The 13,756-nt window shown below is 38.8% G+C and overlaps 1 protein-coding gene across 2 annotated transcripts in view; it reads left to right on the forward strand.

Moving 5' to 3' along the window:
• Window positions 1-13,756, forward strand: part of KIF13B (kinesin family member 13B) — a 201,446-nt gene that overhangs the window by 72,459 nt on the left and 115,231 nt on the right. For both annotated transcript variants that reach the window (XM_065907699.1, XM_065907700.1), the window contains exons 4-9: window positions 1,029-1,089; window positions 2,667-2,759; window positions 3,967-4,147; window positions 8,356-8,443; window positions 10,604-10,738; window positions 12,599-12,711. In XM_065907699.1, the coding sequence (XP_065763771.1) occupies window positions 1,029-1,089; window positions 2,667-2,759; window positions 3,967-4,147; window positions 8,356-8,443; window positions 10,604-10,738; window positions 12,599-12,711 (671 nt within the window). The remainder of the gene's footprint in view (window positions 1-1,028; window positions 1,090-2,666; window positions 2,760-3,966; window positions 4,148-8,355; window positions 8,444-10,603; window positions 10,739-12,598; window positions 12,712-13,756) is intronic.

The raw sequence follows: 13,756 nt of genomic DNA on the forward strand, positions 1-13,756 counted from the left end.
GTAGCATTGTGTATCACCAGTATTTCCACTGTGTAGTCTTCCTACTTTTTGCATGTGCCGATTTTTGTACAAAGAAGGGATGGTGGTCCAGACTTTCTCATGTGCTGTGCTTAGTCGCTCAGTCATGCCTGGCTCTTGGCGACCCCCTGGACTGTAACCCTCCAGGCTTCTCAGTCCATGGGGATTCTCCAGGCAGGAATACTGGAGTGGGTTACCATGCCCTCCTCCAGGGGATCTTCCCAGCTCAGGGATCAAACCCAGGTCTCCTGCATTGCAGGTGGATTCTTTACAGTCTGAGCCCCCAGGGAAGCCCTTCTTCTCTGTTCTTAAAGCTACGTAGTATATTGACTGTGGGTGTGTTATAGTTTATTTAAAGAATCTGCATTTTCAGTATGCTGTGGTAATCATCTTTACATTTTTTAAAAAAAATTTGTTTTCTCTGAAGAAGAGTAAGACTGTAGAGAATACATAAAAACATAAGAAAGCAAAGATATCAGTAATCTTACCACACAGTAATGAACTTTATGTATGTAACTCCGTGTGTTTAATAGTCATCATATTATACGTATTGCTTTGTAACCCCTCCCTTTTCACATCACATTGTAAAGAGTTTTCCGTGTGAATTCAAGATCTATATTACGTGCAGGGCGCTTTGTCTTTGTAAGACTGTCCTGTAAAGAACTGACCTCCATTGTAAGACAGCGAGTTGTTTTTATTTCAGTATTATGAACCGTGTTAGCAGAGTTATGCCATTGTTATAACATCATGAGTATGTTACAGTTTTCTTAAAAAATATTTACTTTTAGTTGGTTGGTTTACAGTATGGGTTTACTTTCTGTCATATGTCAACTTGAGGTAACCACAGGTGCACATGTGTCCCCTCTCGAGTCTCCTTCCAGCCTCCCGCCCAGTCCCACCCCTCCAGGTTGTCACAGAGCCCCAGTGTGAGTTCCCTGAGTCATGTGGCGAATTCCCATTGGCTACGTTTTGTTTTTAACACATACTTCATTATTTTTATTTTTCAACAGGTGTTTGCATATGATCACTGTTTCTGGTCTATGGATGAATCTGTCAGAGAAAAGTATGCAGGTAAGAGTCCAGCATCCTATTAACTCCTGATAACATAGACAAGTGTTTTAATATGTTTTCTATAAAGTTTCATAGTGGTATAATTTTAGAAACTATACAGCGACCTTCCTCCAATCTTTGCTATTAAGAGTGTTTACCTCAATTGGGAAATGGGAGATGAACAGTGCACTGTTGGTGGTGTAAGATGGTAAAGTTAGATGAACAGCGCTCACAGTTGAGGTTATCCTAAATGAATGCCGGGCCTCACGTGGGACCATAGCATGCAGTAGCCACGTCGCTTCCCTTAGATGTTGGTGATGTGGTCAAGAGAGGCAGCTTGGTGAAATGGAAGAACTCTAGCCAAGAAGGAAAGGAAACCCTGAGTTTAATACCAAGCTCGAGTCCTGACCATTAGGCTTTCAGTGTTCCTATTTCCTCTTTAGTGGAGAGGAATATGCCATATTCCCTCTAAATTTGTTCTGGGATTCTGTTCTTTTATTCTCCTCAGTGATGACTGTCTCAGGCCCCTTTTCACTACAAGTTTAAAACTATAGCGACTGCCAAATTTAGTTAAAAAAAATCTAAAAAAGACTACAGTGGCAGCCTTATATATTTTTTTTATTCCTAATTGCTTGTGATGCCTGTTTCCTAAGAAATCTTTTAAATATTGAGTGTCTTGTTGATCTTTATCGTGAGAAACAGTTCATTCTACAGCTGTTTGAAAAAGTTGAGGTTAATTTGGGCTGGCTGGGCCCAGTGATGACTTTAAGGATTGCTTCAGGGAATTCCCTGGTACTCCAGTGGTCAGGATTCCATACTTCCACTGTTGAAGGCCCTGGTTTGATTGCGGATCACTATGATCCCACAAGCCATGCGGCATGGCCCGGGGAAAAAAAAGGATTGCTTCCGTGTCAGAATTGTGGTGATGCACTAACCTGGTAAATTAATTAGGAAATGAGGCACAATGGGATGGTATTTATAGCATACAAAATAAAACAAACATAACAGCATCCAGTTCTTCCATATTATTTTCAAGACTCAAAGAAGTTAAATAATTTGTCCAGGTCACTTGATTATTGACACATTTAATTTAGCCTGTGAAGGCAGTCTGACCCTACTCTTTATGTTCATGATTGAAAGCTAGAAGAAATGGCCCAGACCTTCCTCCCTCTCCCAGCCAATCTGTAATTGAACATTTTCATTGAGGGAAAAGGAGAGGGAATTTGATACATACCATTGTTTTGAACTTCACCATACACTCAGTAGAAGCATTGGGTGAGTGGTCCATAGTTGAATTCAGGTCCAGCCAGGTCCCAAGCATATATATCAGATTCTTTATAAAATAGAGGTTCATTGGTCTATTTTTTTGGCCAGTGGTTTATTCAAGTTTATATCATCAGGAACTTTTCACTCATTTTCTGTCATATGCTAACTAGAAATGACCTGCTTCCAAAGAAGCATTCATCCAGTTTAAAAATCTTGTTTGGTAGATAAACAAACTGAAAAAAAGTGCATTTTTAAGGGTTTTGTTTGTTTTTAATTGTTCATATGTAGTTTTGGCTTAAAACATCTGTTTTCTCTGTGTTTTTTTCTTTCAGGTCAAGATGATGTTTTCAAGTGCCTTGGTGAGAATATCCTGCAGAATGCTTTTGATGGCTACAATGCGTGTATCTTTGCCTATGGACAGACTGGTAATTGTTAAATAATCTATGTTTTTTTTTAAGCTTTAACAACCCTAACAAAGAAAATACCAAAAAGAATACATATCGCTAGCATCTTAGCAGTTATGATTGATAAAGGAGTGCTTTGACTTCTGTACCTTTGTGGTCAACACAAAAGGAAGGGGACAGTTAGGGAGGTTGGGATGGACGTGTACACACTGCTGTATTTAAAATGAATAACCAACAAGGACCTACTGTATAGCACAGGAACTCTGCTCAATGATACGTGGCAGCCTGGATGGGAGAGGAGTTTGGGGAAGGATGGATACATGTGTATGTATGTCTGAGTCCCTTTGCTGTTCCCCTGAAACCATCAGCATTGTTAACAAGCCATATACCTCAATACAAAAAAAAAAAAATTTTTTTTTAAATTAAAATAACAAAAGTGAAGGAGTCATTTTAATCTGGAGAAGGAAATGGCAACCCACTCCAGTATTCTTGCCTGGAGAATCCCTTGGACAGGGGAGCCTGGTGGGCTGCAATTCATGGTGTCGCAGAGTTGGACACAACTGAGCAACTGATGCACACGCACATTTTTATCAGGATTTATCGTATAGCTTGTTCTTAAAGAGAAGAATGCCTGTGATATATTCAAGACTTAAAATTCTTTTCAGAACTATGAGTGATTTAATTTTTTCCTTTCTGTTTTCTCATGTCTTGTAAATGTTCTCTAATGAACATGTATTTTTGGTGCAACAGAGAAAATAAATTTGTACTGGAAAAAAAATAACTCTGACTTCTATGCCGTTGCCAGAGGGTAGTGGTAGAGAGATAATTTGCTCTGGGGCCTGCAGTGATGGCATATATGTTCTGTGTGCTATGATTAGTGGTTGAGAGCAAGCACATAGCTTTCATCATATAGATCTTTCCAGTTCAATTTTAGAGAACTCTTCAGACCTCACAATTTTTCAGTCATTTTAGGTAATTTTTTTTTTTTTAAGTATAAGGGTGGTTAAAGAAGGTTTTTGTTTTTCTTCCTAAAGAATGTGTACCAGTGACTTTTACATGTACAAATAGGAAAGCTAGTCTGCTTATGAGTGTCATCATGGTATTTGGGTATATTCCTTATTTTGGGCATTTTCCTAAGTGCTAGGGTTTTACTATGAGCAATGGAAAGAGGGCTGTGTATTTAAACTTCTCAAGGAGACAGTAATAACTATGATTTCCACTTTTTTAGGATCTGGAAAATCTTACACCATGATGGGCACAGCTGACCAACCTGGATTAATCCCAAGACTCTGCAGTGGGCTCTTTGAGCGAACCCAGAAAGAGGAAAATGAAGAGCAGAGTTTTAAAGTAGAAGTGTCCTACATGGAAATTTATAATGAAAAAGTTAGAGACCTTCTTGATCCCAAAGGGTAAATGACTTTGAAGTTTAAATGTTATGATATTAGAGACTAAAACAGACTTTGTGAATTGGCTTAAGTGAAATGTTTTATATTGAACTTTAGTAGAGAGTTATTTATCTAGTTCCTGTCTTTGGGATTTGTTTTTAATTTTATTAAGTGGCTTCCTGCAGCCAGTTCTGGGCTTTTGAACTTGGGCTGAGTTGGGCTGGGAAGCATGGTTGAGTGGCATGTGTTTGGACTGTATACCGCCTCTCTCAGATATATTCAAAGCCACAAAGAAAAAATATGTAATCATAGATAACTTACTGCATATCAGGATAACTGGTATCCATAATCAAGTGAGGTGTTTCTTTGTTTTAAAACAAGAAGTTTTGGATGGAATTCATCCATTTGTTTGCAGGCTGTGAAGTGAGGGAGAGGCATAATCAGAAATAGTGAAACCTGGACTTTCAGAGGGTTCATTTTATTTTTCTCAGAAGGAGAAAAGACTGTCCCATGTCATGGCCTAGACTTTGATTTTTTTCCTTATGTGTTTAAATTGGTTTTATTTAATACAACAGCGCTAACCTCACAGCCCTAACATTGTGATTTGTACTAAGGACTTCTGACCCTCATCATTTTTGTGGCATAGACTTTGAAAGAAGTGGCTTCAAAGTGTTAGAAAGCCTTCAAAAATGATGGCCTCACTCTGCAGTCATAACTGGAGCTAATGAGGAAGATAAGGGGGTATCTGAGGAAATCTGCTCATTGCACAGAGTTCTCAGAGTTCAGATTTTCAGGAAGTGCAACAATGGAGAGAAAGAAACAGATACTAACCGCAGCTTGTGGCTTATTGCTGTAAGAACAGTGTTGGGGAGGTCAGAGAGCCACGTGAGCTGAGGCTTACAGAAAGTGTGGAGGACGCCTAGGGCACATCTAGTTATGTCTGGGTGAAAAAGATGATCAGGGAAAGTTGGTCTTAGAAGCAGTGAAGTCAGTGACCCTCCATCAGGAGAAAACCAAACTGATCACCTCCTCACTGGCCTCTTGATTTCTTTAACAACGATAACCATCTGCAGGCCTTTCTGAATGAGACTGAATTGGTACTTAGTGTTTCTTCTTTTTTTTTTTTTTGGCTCCACTACGTGGCTTGTGGGATCTCAGTTCCTCAGCCAGATATATAATAGAACCTTGGCCCCTGCACTGCCACGGAATCCTTGGCACTTAGTGTTTCTATTCAAAACCTCACATAACATTTATCGAGCAACCCCTGTGTGCCAGGCACCATGCAGTCGTAGATGGAGAGCTCACAGTGGACAGAATGTGAGTTTTTCTTTTTTTTTTTTTCCAGACTTCAGGCTTTTTGTTTTGTGTTGGGGTGTAGCCGATGAACAACGCTGTGGTAGTTTCAGGTGAATAGTGAAAGGACTCAGCCATATACGTACACGTATCCATTCTACCCCAAACCCTGCTCCCATCAGGCTGGCACATAACATTGAGCAGAGTTCCATGTTCTACACAGTAGGTCCTTGTTGGTTCTCCATTTTGAATATAGCAGTGTGTACATGATCTTCCCAGCCCCCCTAGTGATCCCTTCCCTCCCAGCAACCGTAAGTTCATTTTCTAAGTCTGTAAGTCTCTTTCTATTTTGTAAGTTCATTTGTAAAATTTCTTTTTAGATTCCACATGTAAGGGATGTCATATAATATTTCTCCTTCTCTGTCTGACTTATTTCATTCAGGATGACACTCTCTAAGGTCCATCCATGTTTGTGCAGGTGACTTTATTTCATTCTTTTTAATGGCTGAGTAATATTCCATTGTATATATGCACCACATCTTTATCCAGTCAGATTGGGAGTTTGGGAAACAAATAGTTATGAAATCAGTGCAGTAATGCTTTTGCATGGTAAAGGAGGCTTACACAAAGTCGGTGAGAGCAGAGAGGGAGTGACTGTCTTTGCTCAGGAGAGAAGGGATGATTTCACTGAGAGTGCTTGATGAGTTTTGTGCTGAGTAGGACTTTGTTACTGAGAAGCTGGGTGAGAACAATTCAGGCATAGAGGACAGCTGTGCCCGAGTGTGGAGATGTGGAGAAGTCGGGGATTTGAAAAGGGACCCAGCTGTCCAGTGACCTGGAGAACAGATGTACAGATGTCAAAACAGGAAACCAGAGTCCAGAGGGAGGAAGACCATGGCCTGGGTACCCACATTTGCTAAATATCATGCCCCATACTTTTCCTGTTCTGCCTTCAGTACTTTTTCTTGCACCTTCATCTCTGAAGAGCATCACTTCCCTTGAGAACCTAGACCTACTCTTTCCAGAAATTCTTAGCTGACTTCATTCTCATGTTTATACTCCACAGTGCTTGTGTGAATAGCTTGAGCTTTGCGTGCATGCGTGCTTAGTTGCATCTACATCTTTTGCAGTCCCATGGACTGTAGCCTACTATGCCCCTCTTCCATGGCATTTCCCAGGCAAGAATACTGGAGTGGGTTGCTATTTTCCTGTGCTAGGGAATCTTCCCAGCCCAGGGATCGAACTCTAGTCTCCTGCGTCTCCTGCACTGGCAGGTGGGTTCTTTACCACTGAGCCGCCTGGGAAGCCCTAACTTGAGCTTCACTGTCTATGATTTGCTAAGTCTTTAATAATATCTTATATGTTTGTCTTGTGTATAGTTTAGTAATTAACTGCATGGGCTTTGGAATCACCTGGCTCTGGATCCCGGGCTTCTACTTGTTACCTATTGAGCAAGTTCCTTATGCTTTCTAGACCTCATTTGTCCAGAAGAGGTAATAACATTACATAATATCTCAGAGGCCTGTCATGGAAGATAGAACTGAGATCTTAGAATATTTACTGGCACATAGTAAGTGCTCAATAAGTGTTAGCTGCGGTTGTTTCCTTCATGCACGTTTCTTGAGAATTTCTGTAGTGTTTCTGAAGAGCCAGAGTGAGTGAATTAAAAGCTCTATGATTCCTTTTCAATGAAGGATTGTTTGAGAGAACCTCGTTACTTTATTCAAGTACTGATTTTATTAATTCACCATGTACTATGTGTAGTAATGTAGTTATATTTTACTCAAGAGATAATGCAGTGTGCACTATCTTTAAGAAATAGGGGAAAATGAAAGGAAAAAAGTTGTAATAGAATATGTATCCAGAGATCAGAACTAAACTGAATACTCTTTATGCACTTTTATATACAGTTTTATAGTAGTAAGTTTTGGTGATTGATCCTAGGATACTGTAGATTCTAAATCATTAGAAAATAATGAGTTACATAGAACAAGACTCATTTCTAATCTTACCATCAGTATTCTTTTTAAAAATTGCAGTGTTTAGGGAATTCCTTGGTGGTTAACTGGTTAGAACTTGGCACTTTCAGTGTTGGGGCCTAGATTCAGTCCCTGGTTGGGGAGCTAAGATCACAAAAGATGCATGGTACAGCCAAAAAAAAAAAGATGTAATGTTTATACTTTGTGAAGAGCTTTTTTCACATAGAGTTAGCCAGTAACAAATATCCTTATCATTTTTTGGTTGATATCATTAAGTACGCTGTAAGCTGTAGGGTTTTGGCAGGTTCCCTTTACTGGTTTTATTAGTTCCTTGTTTGTAAGAGGTTTATTTATTTATTGTTTAACTCATGAGTATTTAATTTTACTGAATCATTTTCAGTTTATTGAAATCATTTTACAGAAATGATTTATTTTTTTTCCCTCTTTAGTCTTATCATTGTGATGAAAGACATGAATCTTTTCTCAATGTTTAAACCACCTCGCAGCCCCAGGCAGTCCAGTTTTATGTTTTTAAATCACTGTTAGATCCAGCCTGCTGTCTTTCTCTTTGTCTGTCTGTTTGTCTTTATTCGCGATTGAGACTGGTCTGTCACTTTCTTTCTGGCGCAGTTTACATTTATTTAGTTTTCTGCTCTCTGTGCTGCATTCTGTGATGTGACAAGCAGATTGTTTGTATTTATTCAACTCTGCATTCTTTGTGGTAGTGGACATCCCACAGTGTACCCTTTTGAATTATGTGATATTTTACTCCATTATGAAGTTTTTCTTACTAGTCAAGAATCTTAAGTTTTGGTTTAAATTCTTCTGGGATCAAGTCTGTTTGTTCTATTTATTTGGGATCTTTATTGAATTCAGTCTGTATTTTTATGGAGCCGTGGTTGAGTCTTTTTCTAAACAGGTTATTGTTTGAAAATCGTTTCTTTTGTTTTTAACGAGCAGAAGCCGTCAGACGTTAAAAGTCAGAGAGCACAGTGTGTTGGGACCCTATGTGGATGGACTGTCTAAATTGGCTGTCACAAGCTACAAGGTAACAGCATCCTTTATGTCAACTGCTAAGATTCACATAGCAAATTTTGTTGTTGTTGAATTTGTGATATTTTTTTGCAATTAAAAAAGTTATAGCATCACTTTAATAAGTCAACTTTTTTACAAAACTCTTTATTAAAAACCTATATATGGTTATTAAGTTGGTTCAATTTTGAAAGAAGGTATACATTTTTGCAAGGCATACCTATTCATCTATTGTGAGACATTTTTTTCCATATTTTATGAGCTCTGAAACTGATATTCCTTACAGTTGTATCTTAAAATGATAAATGGCAGAATTTTTTTCTTCCATAGTAGTATATAAAATAATGATGTTGCTTATGATTTTGGTGATTTAATGAAATTAATTATATGAGTTGAGTAGTTGGAATTCAAAGCCTGTTTCTAATTTGAGAGAATCTCTCAATGGCCTTTATAGTTACTAGTTCTCTTCATTTTCAGACATCATAGTTATGCTTTGTGTGAATCTGCTAGGCTTCCCTCTTTGGGGAAATGGGGGTGGCGTGAGCTGTGATGTAATATACATTGAATTAAGAGTCAGAGACTTGATTTGGTGACAGTCCTCTCATGTGACTCCTATATGACTCTGGAACATTTACTCCATCTCACCAAGCCTCTCTGTCCTCATTTTTAGAATGGAAATTAGTTTTATTGTCTTGACTATCTTTTGAAGTAGATTTAGTAATTCCTTTGTTCATGAATCAAATTCTGTTATTTGGTCAATGGTACTTCATTTAGTAAACATTTATTGAGCACCTCTCCTGTGCCAGACATTGTGCTAAGTGCTGAAGAAACAAAAAATTAATGAGGTCCGGTTCCTTATGATGCTTACACATGTTTTAAAGGTATTATAAAAAAACATGATTTTAAGTGCAGTGAGAGATGCATGTTTCAGATTCATGGTAGTTTGAACGAGGAGTTCCTAACTTGAATGGATATGTAGGTATCTTGGGAGGGTAGTATCCAGGAAGGCTTCCTGGAAGAGATCAGATGAGTTGATGCATGTGAAAAGTCTTCAAAAACTTGAGGGTATCATATAAATGTTAGGTATTATTAGGTAAACTCTTGTCTCATTTGCATATATGGCCAGACTGAGCTGCAATGGCCTCTGAGAAGTGCAGTCCCTTAGTTCCACTGCAATGTGCTCAGCTAAAGATGGGGTTCCTTTACTGGAAAATACAGGAGACTGGATAAAAGGAAACCCTTAGTAGACTCTCACAAGTATATCTTTCTTGTTTCTCGTTAAATCCCTGAAAGGTAGATGTAATAGCTCTATTGTTACTTGTATGATTGCTAAGTCACTCAGTCCTGTCGGACTCTTTGTGACCCTATGGACTGTAGCCCGCCAGACTCCTCTGTCCATGGGATCAGCCAGGCAAGAATCCTGGAGTGGGTTGCCATTCCTTCTGCAGGGGATATCCTTGACTGGGGGGTCAGACCCACACCTCTTAAGTCTCCTGCATTGGCAGGCAGGTTGTTTACCACGAGTGCCACCTGGGGAGCCCCACTGTAATGAAACCAAGTTTCAGATGGCTTAAATAAATTTTTTAGAGCCTTTAACATTTTTTAAAAAATGAAGATCCCATGATCTTTCTGTCTCCATTTTAGCTATAATGGCAAAGAAGTTTAGTAAATCCATGCAGAAAATTAGTCTCGTTCTCATTTTTAAAAACAGGTCTGGTAAGATATATACTAATGTGGTGATCCAGTTCTATGCCTGCAGGGATGGGTTACAAGTTATTTTGTTTGCTGTTTGTTCATACAGTCTAATTTGATTTAACAGCTTCTATTGCTATAACTAAATAAGCTAAAGATTTTCTAATTTCTAGGTGAGATGAGGACAGGCAAGGCGTGTTTGTCCATCTTGTGGGACTTCAACATGCAGCTTCTACTGTTTCCTAATTCTTGGTCAGAGCTGACACTTTATTCTACACCTACAGTAAATAATGTATTTTCTTTGTGTTTTCAGAGGTAGTATTGGTTCTTGTACTCTATGGGGCTTCATGTTCATTGAAAACCAGAATATAAACTCCAGTTGTGGCCGACTAAGCAGTAAAACTTGGAATGCATTTCGTAGCATAGCAGAGTTTTCATGTTTATTAGATAATAAAATGTGTGTCTATGACTTGTTTCCATGTAGGATATCGAGTCTTTGATGTCCGAGGGTAACAAATCCCGTACAGTTGCTGCAACCAACATGAATGAGGAGAGCAGCCGATCACATGCGGTGTTCAAAATCACCCTCACACACACTTTATACGATGTGAAGTCTGGGGTAGGTATTCAGATGCATGACTTCTTTTTTTTTCTTTCCAATTTCTAAAGTGGATCATGGTTTATCTTATTCCTTTCTCATGTTAGATGACTTAAAGTTGTAACCAGACATGTATCAGTTAGGACTCAGGACAAGAAATAGAGGCCGCTTTAGGTAAACAGAAAGGATTGAGTGGAGGGAATTGGATGATTACACAGGTGTTGATAGACCTACTGAGGAGTGGTTTCTGGACTCAGTTTCTAGAAATAATCTCCAGAACAGCACAGATCTCATCCAGTGAGGAAAGTACTATCTCTGTGGCCGCCCCCAGACCTGTGAGTTCCAGGCACATCCCAGAGCTGTGACCCATCATATGCCCATATTCCTGCTTGCCAGCAGAAGAAGCCAGAATGGGCCAGGGGGATGACCTCTACTGTGTTTCTGCTTTATAAATTTGAAGCAAGAATATCTGATTGACAGAGTCGAAATCACATCCTGAACACTGGCCGCAGGGAGTCTGATAAATGTAGGTTTTAGCTCTCTACTCTCTTCACCTGAAGGAAGTTGGAACGGAAGTTATACCAACTGATGGCCTACAGTTGTGCCACAGCGGTTTTTGAACTTTAAACTTTGACGGCAAATTATATAAGCTAATAACACCCTAGCTGATTTAGTGAGGTTTCCTTTGAAGTATTATCTTATGCTAAAAAGCTGAGTGTTAGAAGGAGTAAGTTGCACTGGAGAACTTGCACCCTAAGAGTCTAGATTCATAGAATCATTTTTTGAGCATTTGGTCTTGAAACCTTTGAAGATTAACAGAACCAGAGATAGATATGCTTCTACCACACTGAAAACTTCTGTATTGACTCGTACATTTTTTTTCCCCTCTTACTTCTTATGTGAATTTTTGCATATTTTATTATTACCCTCCAGCGAATCAGTTTCAAGTACCAGAAGCTAAAATGATCACCCTGGCAAAGTGCTATATTTTGGCAAGATTTTCGTTTGCTGAGAGCATAGTTTTCTTCTTTTACCGTCACAGCAAGATTAGTGTAATGACAAAAAGTTCTTTGTTTTCTCTTTCCTTTTCAGCATAAAACAAAAAACATTCTGACATTTTTTTTTTTCAAACCAAAAGCACTTTTGATTTGGGAAGCTGAATTCCCTTTTGTTAGTAACATGTTTGTTTATGGAAATAAATATAAATGTATATTTTAAAAGAAAGTTTTAAAAAGTGATTCAGAAATGAGGTTTCTCACATTTCTTATATTGCTGCTAAAGTATAGAATATTGGTTATGTCTGTGATTTAATAGAATATTTTTGACAAAGGAAAATAGTATATATAAATACCTTAACCAGGAGAATATGTAAACTTAATACCTGAAATTATGGAAAAGAGAATTATTGTATGAACAATATGAAAACATTTTAGAATGCATTAGGTTTTTGAGGGATCTTTCTGTTGGATAAAGTCAAATTTTTTTTTTAATATCATAAGAAATGCAAATATTTTTCTCTCGGGATTATTGGTAAGTATATATGAAATTTTAAGCACAGTGTCATATATTAAAATTTATACTTGTAATGCTTTTATATACTTATCTGTGAAAGTTTTGTTGGGTTCCCTTCAAAATGTACCATTTTGGAGTCACTTTTTTTTTTTTTTGAGATAATTTTCTCTCTGGATTAGTAGTTGTGTATGATTTTGTATGTATCTACCACTGGGTTGTTTAGTTTTCTTACACTGTTTTGTAGCAGCCCAAATGAATTTTAAAAGGACAAATATGCTTTAAGAAAGATTCAGATAGTAAACGCATTTGGTAGAAATGTACCACTTTCTGTGTTCTTTAACTTTTAGTGTTTGTTGATTTGCTCCCTAGACTTCTGGAGAGAAGGTGGGCAAGCTGAGCTTGGTCGATTTAGCTGGCAGCGAGCGAGCAACGAAAACAGGAGCGGCAGGTGACCGGCTGAAAGAGGGCAGCAACATCAACAAGTGCGTTGTCTGGAAGCCCGCCCCACTGCTGCAGTGACTTAGCCCAAGAGGGAGCTGGTGTAGTTTTTAAAGAATAGGATTCCGGAATGAGTGAGGCTACAAAGAATAAATAGAGCTTTTTCCATAGTATTTTTTAAGGGCCGAGCCTGTTCTGTGTTTTGTTGAGATGTCTGCTGGGGCCCAGGAGCACAGCCTCAGTCAAGTCAAAGGTTCTCCAAGGGCAGCCCTGCCGAGGTTCAGGGCCGGGAACTCTGTCCAGGGAGCAGTCCCGGGCCTGGTAGCGTGCCCCGACCTCTGCTCGCTAGGGGGCGCCAGTTCCCGCCGTCCCCAACCCCGGCTCGTGACAACCCCGGTTAGCTACAGATATTGCCAGGTGCTCCCTGTGGAGACGCAGGCACCCTCAAGGTGCGAGCCACTGGTCTAAGCTATAGAAGAGAACAAATATAATCACAGTGTCAGAACCTTGGCATGGGTGTGTATGAACAAACAACAGCATGTGTACTGACCACATTGGACTTTTCCTTTTATGACAACTGTGGTCCTTATTTATACCAAGATTTTACTTTACAAAATAATATTTGGTGCATCAAGTCCTATGTGTGGTTACATATTTTCTTACCTTAAGCTAAATTAAGCTAAACTGCTAGCCCCTGTTAGTGGGTGGGAATCTTTTCCATCTTTATGGCTCCCAGAAGGACACATAGCAAGACAGTCATCAGTAACCAACTGGAGATCATAGAACACCATCGTCCAGTTGCATGCTGTTATGTATTCATACATGTAGGAATGTTTTTGCCTTGTACTATGTTTTAGTTAATTGCATTGTGTTCATGGCTTCCTCTCTTAAAGATACATGGTATTTGTGTCATTATTTTGCCCTAGTGGTTTACAGCTTACATTTTCTTTATACAAAAATGAAAAAAAAATTCGAGCTAAGCAATTTTATAGCTTACAGTAGTATTAGAAGGCTATCAGGTATTAGTTTGTGTGTTCTTAACCTGAGCAGCAAAACATTGACAGAAGTGCTGTTTTCAGGGTGGCACAA

The sequence above is a fragment of the Muntiacus reevesi genome, chromosome 17, assembly GCF_963930625.1.
Source record: "Muntiacus reevesi chromosome 17, mMunRee1.1, whole genome shotgun sequence".
Classification (NCBI taxonomy): Eukaryota; Metazoa; Chordata; class Mammalia; order Artiodactyla; family Cervidae; genus Muntiacus; species Muntiacus reevesi.